Source organism: Pseudorca crassidens, chromosome 5 (assembly GCF_039906515.1).
Source record: "Pseudorca crassidens isolate mPseCra1 chromosome 5, mPseCra1.hap1, whole genome shotgun sequence".
Classification (NCBI taxonomy): Eukaryota; Metazoa; Chordata; class Mammalia; order Artiodactyla; family Delphinidae; genus Pseudorca; species Pseudorca crassidens.
In genome coordinates this window covers 117,542,618-117,560,205 of record NC_090300.1, presented here as the reverse complement: position 1 = coordinate 117,560,205, position 17,588 = coordinate 117,542,618, and the positions used below count along the sequence as shown (strand labels likewise).

General features: G+C 37.1%; 1 protein-coding gene across 6 annotated transcripts in view; it reads right to left on the bottom strand.

Moving 5' to 3' along the window:
* The window catches only part of ROBO1 (roundabout guidance receptor 1), a 404,318-nt gene that overhangs the window by 27,128 nt on the left and 359,602 nt on the right, over positions 1-17,588 (bottom strand). For 4 of the 6 annotated variants that reach the window (XM_067739201.1, XM_067739202.1, XM_067739203.1 and 1 more), the window contains 5 exons: positions 16,599-16,753; positions 13,703-14,038; positions 11,386-11,493; positions 7,982-8,123; positions 4,547-4,795 (listed from right to left, as the gene is read on the bottom strand). In XM_067739201.1, the coding sequence (XP_067595302.1) occupies positions 4,547-4,795; positions 7,982-8,123; positions 11,386-11,493; positions 13,703-14,038; positions 16,599-16,753 (990 nt within the window). The remainder of the gene's footprint in view (positions 1-4,546; positions 4,796-7,981; positions 8,124-11,385; positions 11,494-13,702; positions 14,039-16,598; positions 16,754-17,588) is intronic. The other 2 variants (XM_067739205.1, XM_067739206.1) reach the window with 1 other exon arrangement.

The following is a 17,588-nucleotide window of genomic DNA, read 5'->3' as shown; positions in this document are numbered from 1 at the left end:
AATGAGCGCATCATGAGGGGAGCGGCAGGATGATGAGAAACAGAAGTCATCTACTGATGGGGTAGGCATCCAAATAGGTTAAAGGTTTGAGAAGAGGCTTGACTCAAAGACTTAGAGATGGGAATTACAGCATTAGATATAGTATCAAAAAGGTGGACATGACTTAAATGCCCAATATTAAGGAATTGTTTAAATAAATTGCAGTATACATTTGTTTAACGTGAGTATCTAAACTGTAATTGGCATGGAAAAATTCACTGTTCAGTGAAAAAAATACCTTATAAAATTATATTGGCATATCACAAATTCAAAGCAGTGTGAGTACATGTAGAGACAAAGAACAGAAAAGATCTTTACTGAGTTCTTTTTTTGTTTGTTTGTTTTGCAGTACGCGGGCCTCTCGCTGTTGTGGCCTTTCCCATTGTGGAGCACAGGCTCCGGACGCACAGGCTCAGCGGCCGTGGCTCACGGGCCTAGCAGCTCGGCGGCATGTGGGATCTTCCCGGACCGGGGCACGAACCCGAGTCCCCTGCATCGGCAGGCAGACTCTCAACCACTGTGTCACCAGGGAAGCCCCTGAGTTCTTAATGGTGACAATTTCTGACAACATAGATCATTGGTACTTTTGTATTTTCATTTTGTTTCTATGTATTTTCAAAAATTTCTATGGTAAACATGTAGAATATACCTTCAGCATAAAAGAGCAGTAATAGTTTTTTGTTTAATGGGCTTTCATCTACTTCATATTAGTGCCCAGTGTTATTAATATTGTACCTTCATAGACTGAAAGTCATACCTTTTAAAAAAAGGCTGAATGTAGTCAAAGAGGATTTTGAGGGCAGATACCCAATGCATTTCCCAATTACACCTGTTCACTTTGAGTTCACCCCCACCAAAACAGCAGGGAGTCAGTCAACTCCTCTAGTATCAGATTCCATCCATCAGATACTTACTGAAGAAGGCTTTGTGGAACTCAATGACGTGAGTAGGACTTGAGCTCTGCTCTCAAAGAGCTTTTAATTTAAATAAGGAAACAGATGCAAACAGCCAATGCTAATGCAACGTGAAAACCTGATTAGTGTGGTAGCAGAGCTGTGAACAGACCACTGTCAAGAGTAAAGAGAAAGATTAGTTAATTTTTGCCAGGCAACAAGAAGAAAGTTGCACAGGCGGTGCATTTGAACAGGACTTGGAAAGATGAGAAGTGTTCACCAGGCAATCAAAGAAACAATATGTACCAAGACGCATGTGCTTAGTGAGGGCGCTAAGGATTTTGGGGACAGTCATGAAAGGCAAGAGCGGCCTGCCCCTCCTGCTAGCCCTCTGTGGGCCGGAGAGTGGCATTGCTGACAGGCTGTTGGTGAGTTTAAGACAACAGGGAATTTCAAACAGACTAATTAGAAAAGAGGGTGTGTGGAGGGGTTGGGAGGGAAGAGGTAAGTAAAGGAAAAAGGATTGTTAAAGGCTTTGAATACTGGGCTAAACGTAAGAGCTGACTCTGAATGGGGAGTAACATTACCAGACTGGGGGGTAAAGTAAGATAATGTGGAGAGTGGACACAAAAGGGGAGAGAGAAGAAAAGTGGTGGTCAGGTCAAGGATGTAGCAATATTTCAAGAGACAGGGACTGAGGGCCTGCCCTGGGATTCTAGGAATGGAAACATAGGAACAAAATCAAGAGATATTTTGGAGTTAGAAAAGAAGGGGCTTGGTGAATAACTTACTTTGGGGAATGGTAGGAAGATAACAGAAGAAATCAAACTATAAGATAATTACACTGATTTCAAAATCACAATTCTTTGTGATTTTTTTGCCTATTCCCTTGGCTCTTTTATTTTTAATATGTTGGTCAAATAAATAAGGATTAATGATTCTAAACAAGATAGCCAATAAAGGAGGAAAAGGAACAAGTTTGAAAGGTCAAGTGCAAAGAAAAAGAATTTGATTTCAGACATGTGTAGTCTGAGATGTTCAACTGAAAATATCACGGTAGTGCTCAAGAAAAAGGGCTGGGCTGGCGAAATCAATGCGAAAGCCATCAGAATATAAGTAATACTTGAACCAAGTGTAAGGATGACAGCATAAGGGTGAGGACAGTAGGGAACTAATATTTGTTGAATACTTATCCTGCTTTAGATACTTTATATACACGATTTCATTTAATTCTCACAAGAAATCAGAAAATTGTTATCACTGCAGAAAGCGTAAGTGTAATAAAGACAGAGAAGCCTCTAGACTGACGATTAAGAGGTTACCTTCCGAAGCCTGATGGAAGCAAAATGGTATAAGCCAGCATACAGGGGGCTGAGGTGTGAAAAAGAATTAGGAAGGTAGAAGTGATTAAAGAATCCTACAGGGCTTCCCTGGTGGCGCAGTGGTTGAGGCAGATGCAGGGGACACGGGTTCGTGCCCCGGTCCGGGAGGATCCTGCATGCTGTGGAGCGGCTGGGCCCGTGAGCCATGGCTGCTGAGCCTGCGCGTCTGGAGCCTGTGCTCCGCAACGGGAGAGGCCACAACAGTGAGAGGCCCACGTATCGCAAAAAAAAATAATAATAATAAAAAAGAATCCTACAGAGTAGGAGAGAAAAAGAGCAGGGTGACTGGAAGGGGAGGCTAAGGAAAGTTTAAAAAGTAGTAAGGTATATACACTACCATGTGTAAAATAGCTAGTGGGAACGTGCTATACAGCACAGGAAGCTCAGCTCGGTGCTCTGTGATGACCTAGATGGGTGAGATGGGGGGCGCTGGGAGGGAGGTCCAAGAGGGAGGGGATATATGTATACATATAGCTGATTCACTGCATTGTACAGCAGAAACTAACACAACACTGTAAAGCAGTTATACTCCCCCCAAAAAAGCAGTAGGGTTAACAATGAAGAGAAAGGATTGAATGAAGAGAAAGAGGCTGAAAAGTCAAGATAGATAAGCTGCTTTTTGATAGTGATCAAGAAAGGTGAAGAGGATGACATAAGGAACACAAAAGAAGAGCTGGCCAGGAAGACTGGGTGTACCACTTGTAACACAGAGGAGGATGGTGAGGAAATAGGTAATTTGAAAGAATGAGAAAAGAATGTTGAGGTATTTCAGAGCTAACAGCCTCTATTAGCGTCTCATTTTCTCCGAATAAGAGTGGCAGAGATGCTTGTGACCTTAATAGGGAAAAGAGATGCCTTATTTATTCTCAATCTTCCTGAAGTTCCATGAGTTAATAATACTAAAGTTAAATGTCTGGCAATCCAACTTCCCCCTTGCCACACAGAAGAAAATTTAACTGCTTCCTTCATTTTAGAGAGTATATGAGTTAAATATGGCTATAACCTCTTACTCGTAGAATAGTTAATAAACACTGCAAATTCTATTTTAACCTACAGAATTCAAGCAGCATAAACCAGAATTTGTTATTCATTCAAGAATATTGAAGGAGATCTTCTGGGGCAAATAATATACTCAGTTTCAAATGATATTAGGAATACAGAAAGTAATATATATGTAATGTGTCAAGGGCAATAAAATAGTACAAACAAGATCATCAATAGTGAGAGAAGTGCTGACATGATGCAGCAATAGCTTTTATGTGGTAGAAATGCCAAGTGAAGGATTTGTGCAAAACAAAAATGTACTCGTTAGCAATGCTGAACATATAGGTTAAAGAAAGTCTAGGAAACACACATGCACACACAAACACACACTACTAAGTAGCTTGGACAAAAGGACTGCAACCTAACATTCAATCAAAATAAATGTACCTGAGTCAACACAAAATGAATATACCAAGTTCATGCTTCTGTAACATTACAGCTATGAAAGAACAAATCATTCTGCAGACTTAATTTTAAAAGACAGGAGAGGGACTTCCCTGGTGGTCCAGTGGTAAAGAATCTGCCTTCCAATGCAGGGGATGAGGGCTTGGATCCCTAGTCGTGGAACTAAGATCCCACATGCCTCGGGGCAACTAAGCCTGTGCGCCACAACTACTGAGCTCGTGCGTCTCAACTAGAGAGCCTGCTTGCCACAAACTACAGAGCCCACGTGCCCTGGAGCCCACGCGCCACAACTAGAGAAGAGAAAACCCGCACATCACAACTAGAGGGAAGCCTGCACGCTGCAAGGAAGACCCCACGCAGCCAAAAAAAAAAAACAAGTTATTAAAAACAAAAAGTAAAAGGAGAAAAATCTATTCTTCACAGACTAAAGAAGTGATATGCCCATGCATAAAGAAAACTAAAATACAAAATCATCAATAAAATGTTACAAGATTAGCAACCCATATATTTACTACATGATCTCCACCTGTTTATGAATGCAATTATCATAAGTGGGTGAGAATTAAGGCACATTATTTTATGGTTGCAAGTTCACTGGGATCAATTAATCTAATGTTCTGATCAACAATATTACTTGATATCTAATTACCAAGGCATACTGTGTGATGATACTGGAAAAAAGCCCCATGTGACCTGAAAATTACTTCATGTAATAGCATTCTGTAAATGCCACTTAGGAGTGGAAATTATCTGATTTGTCAGTAAAGACTGGTAGCAACGTACCTCCTGTCGGGTTGGTGCTGCATGTGGCCGATCTCCTCTGGACAATCCTGTAACATGGGCTGGAGTTCTTCCTGTGGAGAGGGGGTCAGAGTGGCAGTGGACTGATGGCTGTAAGACACGGCAGCTGGAGAAGAAGCAGCTCCCCGCACAGGAGGAGTGGGGCCTCGTTCATCTTCCTCCTCTTCTAGTTCACCTTGTTGCAAATACATCCTGGCTGGTGGCACAGGACATGGCATTTCTTGGTCATAGCTAAAACAAATTATAAGAACACTTAGATTGACTTCAGGTTATTCAAATAAACTATTTGTATAGTTAGTGAAATATCAACTTTGGATTGCTTTTGAAATCTGAATCTTCCGGCCACGTTAAGAAGGTATTGTTTAAAAAAATAGTTCACTGTCATAAATGTGTGTGAATTGTTATATATAACATTTTTTTCTCTGAGGGATTACAATTTAATTGGCTCATTACAGGCTCTGAGAAGTCATGCAATAAAGAAATCTATTTAACATAGTTTAATTTAGTAAACCCCCAAAGTGTTTGATATATTCTATCCCTCCAACTCAACATGATCTCTAAAGGATGACTCAAGGACGGTCTTGCAAATAATCCAAAGATGATATGCTAACCTCTGTGAAAAATTACTCTTGAAAATCCCTTCAGAGGGAGGTACATTGGAGATCAAGTTATTAGTCCAATACAACCTACTTTTCCTCTAAAATTATAATAGATCACTATTTCTTCAGTTGAGCACAAAATAAAGTACATAGTACTTTGTAAAGTACATGGCTTGCATTTAGGATGCTGAATGAAAAACACAATAAATAATCAATAAACAATAAAATGTCCCTTCTACTCCTCTGCTAGAGCTGTGTGGAAGCTCTAAATGGATCTGGGGAACATTCATGACTTTCTCTTTTACCTCAGGGCATATGGTTATTAATTAGAATGGGTAACTTAATGCATTATATAAATTGTGTTCATGCTACCCCTCTCTCTTGTTCATTCTCCACCACCTGACTTGTTTACCAGAACTTAGGAAAGTTGATGCTCATATAACATGATTTCTTTGTATCTTCTTTAACTGAACTAATCCTACCATATTCCTCTTGGACACTTTTTCCTGTGTTTCCTAGGTATCTTGTATTCATCCTGACATTTCTCTCTCTCTTCTACCTCAAACTGTTCCCCAGTTCATTTCTATTCTACTTCTAAAAAAAAATCTCTAAAATCGATTCCTTTTTCTCCATCCTCACATTGTTTCCAAAATTACTTTATTATAATATGCATCACTCTCTGGTTATTCACCTGCTTTAAAGTAATAAATGGCTCTTTAATTGCCTAGAGGATAAAATACGAGGACCTAAACAAGGCATTCAAGTACCTGTATAATCTGGCTTACACTTGCCTTCCCAGCTTCCTCTCACTCTCTACCATGTGTTTCATATTAGTTCTCATGTTAGTCCACATCCCTCTGTGGTCTCAATGTCCAAAAAACCCCTCCTCTTGATTGAGAAACTTCTCATTCGTTAAGCTCAAAAACAAAAGCAGCGGGCTTCCCTGGTGGCACAGTGGTTGAGAGTCCGCCTGCTGATGCAGGGGACACGGGTTCGTGCCCAGGTCCGGGAAGATCCCACATGCCGCAGAGCGGCTGGGCCCGTGAGCCATGGCCACTGAGCCTGCGTGTCCAGAGCCTGTGCTCCACAACGGGAGAGGCCACAAGAGTAAGAGGCCCGCATACCACAAAACAAAACAAAAACAGGAAAGCTTCATTCTCCTCAGAATCAGCCTTTCTTTTTCGGGCACAGCTGCATCCCTTGTTTTTTATTTTTTGTTAAACTATATCGACTTATTTCATTTTATTCCTATTTTTGGTGGACTAAAATAGTAATGAATGTTGTTAATATAGCCCAGGAAATGAATGTTTTAAAATACAGCCAATCCTGGTTATTTGCACGTTCCATATTTGCAGATTCATCTACTTGCTAAAAAATGTTTGTAACCCAAAGTCAATACCCATAGCACTTTTGCGGTCATTCATGGACATGTGCAGAGAGGCAAAAAATTTGAGTCACCTGACGCATACATTCCTAGATGAGGTCAAACAAGACAACACTCCACCTTCTTGTTTCAGCTCCTTTTCATGGCCTATAGTGCCATGTTGTTCACTCTCTTTTTTTTTCTTTTTTTTTGTGTTATGTTGATGAGTTCCCTGTTTAAAATGACCCCCAAGTGTAGTGCTTTAGGGATGTCTAGGGTTCCCAAGGGCAAGAAGGCTGTGATGTGCCTTAATGGAGAAAATATGTGTATTAGATAAGCCTTGTTCAGGAATGACTTACAGTGACATTGGCTGTGAATTCAATGTTAGTTAATCAACAATACATATTAAATAGGGTGTCTTTAAACAAAAACACACATAAAACAAGGTTATGTATGGATGGACTGACAAAAATGTTGTGACCAGAGGCTTGCAGGAACCTAACCCTGCGTTTCTCCTAGGAGCATGGCACAGTACTCGCTAATTCAGTGACTGGAAAATTAAAGTACAGAGACTTTGTTTCCTGGCATAGTTGGAACTGTAAAACTGTGTTCTGTTTTGTTTTTGTTTTTTTGTGGAGGATGAAAGAACAATGTCTTCATTTCTATAATAGTCATTAAAAAGACTATTTTCAGGTCGATTTGTATTTTTTGTGTTAATTCTCCACCGATCACACTAGTGAAGCTGCTGTTTTGTTTTGCTGGGCGGGACCATGTCCAGTTCTACAGAATCTGGAGTGAGGAAGAAGCACGCTCACTTCCTAATTGTGGATAATCGTGTGGATTATTTATACTTGTAAAATCCTTGAGAGAGACAATTCAATAAGCTTAAATTTCTACAGTTTTCAGTAGAATGTGATAATATCTAAGAAGAAACAGTTTTCAGGATACTGTGGCTGTGGTATAAATCCATACAATTATTTTATGAAAATTTAGAGATGTGCAACAGAAGTTCTGATATTTGAAAAATACAAAATCATATACAGAGAGTGATATATATGTGATCTCATATAAATTCATATATATTCATGATCATATGTGTAAACTATGTGTATACAATGTAAAATATTTTTAAATATAAATATGTAAACTATGTGTGTGTATAGATGTGTGTGTGTGTGTGTGTGTGTGTGTGTGTTTGTGTGTGTGTGTATTCAACTCATGATTCTTAGTTCCAAAAGAAGCTTCCAAGATGCAAATTCCTTTTTCTGGCAACACTGAGGAAGGTTTTTAAGCTGTGCTGAGCTATCAGTAGCTCAGAGACAAATGTTTTATTCAGAGACAGATGTTCATGGACCCTAGGAGTCAGTCTCCCTTGGTGATCGAGTTTAACAATTACTTAACATGGGTTTAAGGAATCATATTATTCCACTTACCTCTGTTCTAAATCCCTCTTACCTTTCATCTACAGAAATACTGTACTCTTCACTAGCGCTCTGAGGTGGATGCACCGGGGGAGGAGGAAGCAGGTCTGCCCAGTTCATGCCACCTTGTTTTGGTACCTTGGGTGTCCGTGCCCCTTTCTTGTGCCCTTGACTCCCTTGAAAAGAAATAAAATGCAAGTCTTTTACTTCTGGACTTTAAATCTTTTCTATTATCCACAGGTTAATTATTTTCTGTAAATATGACCTTATGATTCATATATATATAGAGATAAACACACTCTTCTTCATTAATTTTAAACAGCACTTTGTACGACAGAAGACGCAGAATATTGCCAAGTTTAACTGCAAAATAAACAGGGAAAAAGCAATAAAATCATAAATGAATTTCACAAGTCATATCATTAATAGTGATCTTCTTACAGCAATTAATTGCATTATGGATTATCATCTAAAACAAATGAGCTGAAGACATATTTTCTGAATTGCCTTTCTATTATTTAATTGCTGGAACCTAAAATACAATATGATACAGATGCGATCTATTACATTTCCACTGTTGCATTAAATCACTGAGTATATATAATTTGTACTTGTCCATTGAAGTGTTTTAGGCATAATGAATTTATTCGTTTTTGTCAGAAAGGCAGGTGCAGGTGAAAGTAATTGCTGGAAGAACTAATATATCTAACAACAAAAGAAGCAGAAAAATGATTTTTAAAAAGGAACAGAAATGGGGCTTCCCTGGTGGCGCAGTGGTTGAGAGTCCGCCTGCCGAGGCAGGAGACGCGGGTTCGTGACCCGGTCCAGGAAGATCCCACGGCTGGGCCCGTGAGCCATGGCTGCTGAGCCTGCGCGTCTGGAGCCTGTGCTCCACAACAGGAGAGGCCACAACAGGGAGAGGCCCGCGTACCGCAAAAAAAAAAAAAAAAAAAAAAGGAACAGAAATGTTTTTAGCCACTGTTTCTATAAAATTATGGCTTAGAGTGAAATAATGTTGCTTGAACATTCTTAGACATTCAGAATAGCTCAATTATCCAAGTTCCCCAGTGTTCTGATATTAGATTTGGCATATTCTTTAAACATAGGTAGCTGCACATTTTGGTGTATTCATTCTAAAATAATTTTTGGTCAAAAGATATCTGGGGATAAAATGGTCTTTATCCTCCTCCTCCAATATGATACATTTTAGATTCTTATGTAAATTATAGACAATGAGTCTATAATTATTTTTCTCATATGATCCCTTAAATTCAGTGAATTGTCTTGATTTTTTTTTTTAAACCTTTCTGAAACAGCTCCAAGTTACATGGTACATGAAACCAAGTCTGAGTACATTCAGTGAGCCTTATTTGTTTTTAAGTCACTTGGAAATTTTCTAATGGCAGTGTTTGTTAAGCCAGATGTTCTTGCACTGGTATGTTACTGCACCAAGTGTGGGCTGAGGGACATGCTGTTATTCATAAATTATGACGGTCAGGCTTCTGCTTATGTGTCTCCATTCTCTCTTCCTCCACTCAGTTGTCCTGTATTGGAATGGCTATGCATGTATTGTGGAGTTGACTATCCCCAGAGCCTTCCTCTTGACTTCCTGGCATACATCTACTGTAACAACTCCGTCTGTCCTGAAAGGCCTAACATCACAAATCTCTCCTACACTTAATTTAATTGCTTCATTCTCTCCCCTAATTACCATCAGATTTCACATCTTTGTATCTTTTTACCACATATGTATCTAAGCTGAGGGATGAAGAAAGTCAATTGAATATTAACAACCTAGAATCATTTTTTTTCCATTAAGACATGTTTTTCTCTTTAAGTGGCTAAGAATTCAAAGAAAAAACACCATGAGATATCAAATATGAAAATATTTCATATACTTTTCCCAAGAGAACATCCTTGAAAATTTTCCCTTAATTTTAGGGTTTACTTACTTCGAAAAAGAAAAAAAAAGTTGTTTGATAAGATTTGATTGTTAAAAAAAAAATCAAACCATATATAGTAAAACAAGAGTAGATCTAGAAAGGTATAGGAGCTATTTCTAAGATCCTTAATTCAAATAGAAACAATTTCAATCAGTGACAAAACACAGCCTAGAAAATGCCAAATCAGCATGCCTTAGTAAAATGCAAATACCATCTCCATTACAGAAGAGAGTTAGAGACATTTGGCTAAAAGCACCTACCAGCAACTTTAATCCAGTTGCTAGGAAGTAATATTTCTATCCTCTCCTGGAGAAACAAACTAGAGTCAAGATCAATTGGTTTTGTTCTCATTGTGGTATGACTTGTTGTGGTGCCACATGTTAGTTCTAATAATGAACCGTCTTTAATTAGAAAAACAGGACTTAAGTACCAGCAAGCTCACATCTGCAACCCCTATCAGGAAAACAGCTGGCAAACAGCTGCAACAGCATGAAGACCACAGGGAAGAGGCTTCAATGTGGCTTCTGAGGCACTTAAAGACTGAAGTTGGGAAGTTGCTTTACGAGGTTTTAGAGCAAGAACTGAGTGAGGGATAGTAGAGAGATTATAAACTGAGGCAGGTTCCAACTGTACCTAAATCTCATGATATTATCGCTTAGGTTTTTGATTCTGCTCAAGTGTACTCAAATTTTATATGCTTTAATAGCCTTCCTTCAAATGGTAACATATTTAGCAGATTAACTATATGTGCAACATTTTTAAGTTATATTTTTGCTGAGATGGAAAAAAGTTTCAACTGCCTTTAAAGATTAAGTCATGCTTCTGTTTTTTTTTTTTTTTTGCGGTACGCGAGGCCTCTCACTGTTGTGGCCTCTCCCGTTGCGGAGCACAGGCTCCGGACACGCAGGCTCAGCGGCCATGGCTCACGGGCCCAGCCGCTCCGCGGCATGTGGGATCTTCCCGGACCGGGGCACGAACCTGTGTCCCCTGCATCGGCAGGCGGGCTCTCAACCACTGCGCCACCAAGGAAGCCCCCATGCTTCTGGTTTTAATAAAGGTTTTTAACAAGGAGGAAAATAGGAGCCTCAATCTTTGTTACCAAATAGAACATAAAAAAATGGTAGCACAGGGAGATCAGCTCGGTGTTTTGTGACCACCTAGAGGGGGGATAGGGAGGGTGGAAGGAAGACACAAGAGGGAGGAGATATGGGGATATATGTATATGTATAGCTGATTCACTTTGTTATACAGCAGAAAGTAACACACCGTTGTGAAGTAATTATACTCCAATAAGGATGTTAAAAAAAAATGGTTTAGTGAGTGAACAGTCCCTCCAATTGCAGAGACAAGACCCATCCCTGGAAGATTCAAATCATATAAAGTGATTAGACATGTCATATACACACATCAGATCATTAGCATTCAAGTTGTAATCTTGAAATGTACCATCCTTTTAAAGGAGAGATTGGCTTTCTCCTTGGTTTCCCTTACTTACCAGATGTACTACTGCCCCGGTCTGAACTATTGTAGGATCCTCCTGTATTCTGGTCATATGATTGATTATACGGGATAGTTGGAGGAATTGTGTCATTTGCTCGATAATCTAGACATTTCAGATGGGAAAAAAAGTAAACATTTATTTTGGTGCCTCAATCATTTACCAACGATTAAGCTTTCAAACTATCATGTTGATCACCTGCTAAGATGTACATAAGTGTTCAGAATGAAAGGTCAAGAAAAAAGATCAAGATCTTTAAACATGTCTCCTTTAAGATTTATAAAATACAAACTCATTGCATCATCTTCTACACATGAACCGGAATGAATCCTACCAGGGACTATTTCTTCTTTTAAAATACTTATAAGTTAGCTAAGGCAGAAATCAGATTTGTTTGACTTCTTATCTTTAAAAATATAGTAACAAAATAATTTTAATAACAAGAGATCAGGAAAATGTCATGTGTGTGAATCATTAAAAAAAATAAAATAATAAAATAAAACATAAAACTGAAACTTGCCAGGAAGGTTATATCTAATAAAAAATATATCCATGTTAAGAAGATGAAGTATCTCAGTCTCCCACAAATGCTTCTGCTTACTTAGGCAGAGGTGAAAATCCAAATGATAAACTCACCACTGGAACGTACTGAGTAATAATCTGTCAGGCTAGCTGCATTCCAGTGACTTTATTATACTTTGACGTACCAAGTCTGTTTATAAGCAGTATAAACAATAAATCAGAGCTCTGAAATACTTGTACAGAGGACTGTGAGACCTTTCCAAAGTCCACAATAAAGCCATATACTATACAGGAATAATATGACAATAGTTTGAATTCCCACTGTAAACTTTACAATTACAGAAACTGTCCTATTCATCTTTGTCAGTCTTTGTCATGAACTCATATATTATGCTAAGTGAAATAAGTCACACAGAGAAAGACAAATATTGTATGATATCACTTACATGTGGAATCTAAAAAATACAACAAGCTAGTGAATATAACAGAAAAGAAGCAGACTCACAGATATAGAGAAAAAAGTAGTGGTTACCAGTGGGGAGAGGGAAGGGGAAGGGGCAATATAGGGGTGGGGGACTAACAGTTGCAAACTATTATTTATAAAATAAGCTACAAGGACACATTGTACAACACAAGGAAAATAGCCAGTATTTTATAACTATAAATGGAATGTAACCTTTAAAAATTGTGAATGACTATATTGTACACCTGTAATTTATATAATAGTGTACATCAACTATACTTTGAGAAGAAAAATGGTTAAAAAAATAAATATTTATTGAATTGGGCTATTATACCAATCAAATGTTTCCTTAAACTGGGAAAAAAAAGCAAGATAACTGTATTATTAAATTAAAACATATAACGCTAACTTAAATGAAATGTTTGTCTTAAGTTATCTTTTTGCAGTCTCCAACTGTGATAAGTTGTTCCCAACTCAAACCTAAAAAAAAAAGAAATCTGTGTTTCCAATTATCTGTAATTAAATGTATTCTTTACCTGGACACTCATACACAATTGTCCTGATCTATTCAAATCGGAGCAATTCCTTTATTTCCAGAGGTCTAACTTTACAAATCATGTTATTAAAGCAGGAGTCTGAGGGACTACAGAGAAATCAAATACCTATCTCTTCCAACTCACCCATATTGTAACAGAGAAACATTCCCTTCAGGCCATAAAATATTATTCTGCTGCAACAAGTTAATACTAAGAATTTATTTTAGGTTCTATCGTGACAGACTTCAAATCAGGTTACCCAAAGAAATTTAAGTTCTGAAATCATACATTGCAGCAGTCTTAGTAATCACATGAGGTAGGAGAAATATAACAAACTGAACCGCTTCTCCAGTTCAAGTTTAATTTAATTATTTTTCTTCAGTTTGATAAAAAAGCCATTCGTTTATATGACCATGTAGAAGCAATTATCTTCCATTCTCGAGTGGAAAGAATGGGAGAGTCTATTTATTTAAAATGTGAGGTATTGTGATGGTTGTACCTCTGCCTTATGAATAAAAGATTGTCCTGAGCCATCCCTCACCTACGATTAAATTTAAATTAATCTCAAACCATTTGAAAATAGTTATATATTATTCTAAAGTCAATATTCCAAGGTTATTGTTGTGCTAATTAACTTCTTGACACTGGAAATTTTGAAACCAAAGAAATAAGAAAACCTTAGCGACCAAAGAAAGATTTCACACGCTAGTTGCAGACAAGCTTCGGCATGTAGTGCTGAAGGGTTAAGGATGCCAATACAGAAAAGGATGGGAATAAAGGCAAGGCTCTTCACCTTTGTTCAGTTTGTTTTGCTCCATGATGTTATACTGAATTGGTGCCACTTCTTGTTTCTGCTGTCCGGACGGTTTCCAGTGCTTCTCGCTGGAGTCCCCACTGCCATTGTTCATGTTGTTGCTGAGGTTTGACTGGATGAGCTGGGTGGTGGCATAAGGGGTGGGCTGCCCTGATGGATTGACAAAACGCCCATCCTTCAGATTTGGGCTATTGAAGGTTTTCATCTCATTGATTTTGTTACTAAGGTCCACATCACCATAAACAGTTGACTCAGGGAGCATCAGATTTGTTTGTTTGTTATCCAGTTGGTTGTTATAATTTGCTATACAATCAGCTATGTGCAATGGAGAGGAAAAGGAAAAAGTCATTCTGCATGGTTATTCGTTTTCAATTTCCTTGTAAGTAGTTTTGTGAGTCACAGTAAAACTGTTCTATAAAGTATAAATGGGCTTAAATATAATGAATAAAAAGGAGCAAATATTCTTATGTCCTTTCTAAAGAACATAGTCAAATGTTCTTTCTAAAGAAAAATTGAGTGAATAAGAGAGGACACGTAATTTATATGGAGGCTAAATAATTCTGAATTTCTGCTAGTGTTACACAGTTTATAAATAATGCACCCAAATTAAATAATTTTCCTTTAACAGCCCAATTAATGGGAATTGCACTAAAATAATATATACATGAATATCTTTATGTGCCAACTTAACATTTTCTAGTCTGGAGTTACTGAACTATTTGAAGTTACTAGTTAAGCTTATAGGTTAAGAATCCAGACCAAAAAAAAAAAAAAAAAAAAAAAAAACCCTCTGCCCTCAGATGAAAGAACTTGAGATTTCAATATTTTATAAAATAACTCTACTCAAAAAATATGAGGAACAGAGGTAAAGTGACAGTAAATAGTGCTCAGGAGAATTTTATTAGTTTTCTCCCTTGGTCATGCAGGATAATCATTATCAGGAAAAGATGTTATGTAATCATTTTTCATGGTTTCATAATGACACCTCAAGAAGTATAAAATGACAATAATGATGGCAAAATGAATCATAGTAGCAAGGGCAATTTATCAAATAACACGTGAAATAATACCTAATATGTCTAATATTTCACTCTAATTTTCCCTTTCTTTAAATATTTGAGTGAAATAACTAATATATATATATGTATATATATATATATATACATATATATATAGGAAATATTCAAAGCCTGTAGCTGAAAATATTCAAATAGCAGGAACAACTTAAATCATCATTTAAAATTGAAACATTTTTAAAATAAAAAATTAGTCAAGTTATAATAGTAAAAATACCACTATTTTAATTCATAGTGGCTACAACATTAACAGGTCACCTTGAGGATAAGTTTTCAACTGGATATCCTAAAAAATGATAAATTAACACGGTCACTACTAAAGATGTAAAAATGAATATAGTTTTAAGAAAAATCTGCAACTTCTCTATCCTACTGAATTCAACTACCCTGCATTTCAACAACAAATGATCAGGGATCAGGGATATCTGATCAATCTGGCTTTTAGTAATTCTTATTTCTAATTTCTAGGTATTAAGTTTTATATAATAGTGGTTAAACAATATTTTTAATGGCAATATGGTTTTGGCAATCTCGTTTTTCTTTGCTAATCTTTCCATATGAGTAATATCCAATAGAACTCTCTCGGATGATGGACACGCTCTATTCTGCATTGTCTAACATGATAGCCACTAGCCACATGGGGTTAGCTAGCCACTTGAAGTGTGGCTAGTGCAAATGAGGAACTGGATTTTAAATGGTACTTTATTAAATTTAAACTTAAATAGCCACCTGAAGCCAGAGGCTATCATATTAGACAACACAGCTCTACATATTAATTTAAATGGATATTGTCATTTTTCTTTTATTGGGCTCAGCATAATCTTTCTTTTACTTATAATTATGTGAGCACTTCTTCTAGACAACTAGGATATGGACCTCTAGAGAACATGGACTTGGTCACATGGATATGTCATTTCCATATCCATATCCAATGGAGGCTATGATTTGTTCTTTATGGTGCATCACACTTTTTACTTAAATGCCATGTCCTATTTCCCTTTTCCTTAACTCCATTTTACTTCTATAGTCATATATTTTGATTCTTTATGATTCTTTTTATATTTCCTATATTGTGAATGAACGTTAAAAGGTTTTTTGTAAGAATTATTTGTAATTTTCTGTTTTTTCCTTTGCATATTGCATATTCTACATCCGAATTTTACTGTCATGTTTTAGCATGAGATTTTAACGAGCAATTTACCACACATATTTCTGAACCAAAAAGACACAATACAAAATTAGTATTAGTATACACACCTGCAAAAGATATATATTTCTTGTATCTTAGGATTTACTAGTATACTATAAAAATCTAATTTTGAAATTCAGTTAGCTTTCATTTAAAGTTATTTATTACCACCATATAATTATTATTGTTGCTGCTATTAAAAATTTGGTTTACTCAAACTATAGATCTATTGATCTGCTTTATTCTTAAAATCTTTAAAATAAATACTATAAATAACTACAATTAAAATTATAATTACGTACATTCTCATGAAGATGAATACTTTTGTATAATTTCATTTTTCCTTATTTGCTATCTATTCTAGGATTTATATTCTCCATTCTCCCTTTGCATACTGAGAAACATTTTTGGGTGGAGGGTGAGGTGTGGAGATATAGGGATGGAGAAAATATTTGAATCAGGCTAGTTTGCTAAACCATGGTTAATAGTTCATGAAAATGCTGATTAAATTTCATTTTCAGTTTAAGGAGAAGAAAACGAAAGTTATCTCCTCGTGGCTTGTTCCTAACAATGCCAAGCTTGCCTATCAAGCTGTCTCTGTGCCTCTAACCTGGGCGACTATACGTGGTCAGGTTACTGTCGCTGTTTCCATTGCCTGCTGTGCAACAGTTGATGGAGCACTCATTGTGATTGTTCCCAGTATTAGGCCACGTGTCTGCCAGCCATGGCTGCGTGGCAGGTTCACTGATGTTGAGAAGTCCTGGCCTAAAGAAAAAAATATGTATAAAAGCAAGTTTTATATAAGTAGCAAATGATATTTCCTATTCAGAATTCCAGAAAATTCTTCATCTCACTATGCTCACAAATAATTTGGTCAACTATGCCGAAAGATATACTAATTCCTTTTATTTTACAGACAAGGCAACTATAATGTAATGTCGGAGGCATGCCTCAGTTTATAGAGCCATTATGTTGTAAACAGTGAGACAAATATTGTACCATTTGTAATGCTCTACTCCGCCTTCAGTCACAGTGGCTAAAAATCAAACATGGAATCTAAAAAATGTGGATACTTATATTTTGTAGTGTTTTAGTAGCATAAAGAATATTCTCGTTAAGACAGCTTGCATTTCTTAATTTTTGACCCATTAAAAAATAATGATCCTTCTCACAACTTCATTAAAAAATGGAACAAGCTTCTTTACTGAGATAAAGGATGCTTCACAGCAAGCACATTCGCATATTTTTCTTCAAAACCATGTTTCAGAGATAGTGAGTTTGGGGCTCTGTGACATTTTGCAGAGAGCCTCATCAGTGTTTCAGTGCACAGTTCTGTAAGCTTGTCAACATTTTCTGATGGTGACAATGTAAGATGCCTTAAATCCTATATAAACAAAGGAAAGCTACTGAATTAAATCTGGTAAAACGTTGTCCACTGTAAGAAATATTAGCGCTCATGTTTTTTTTTGCACGACAGATGTTAATCCTCTTTCACTGTGCATTGGGAATGCAAAGTACATCAGCAGTTATTAATGGCAGCCCTGGACCACCAGTGCCAGAGACACAGACTGAAGTCCAGGAATGGAAATCCTGAGGTCCT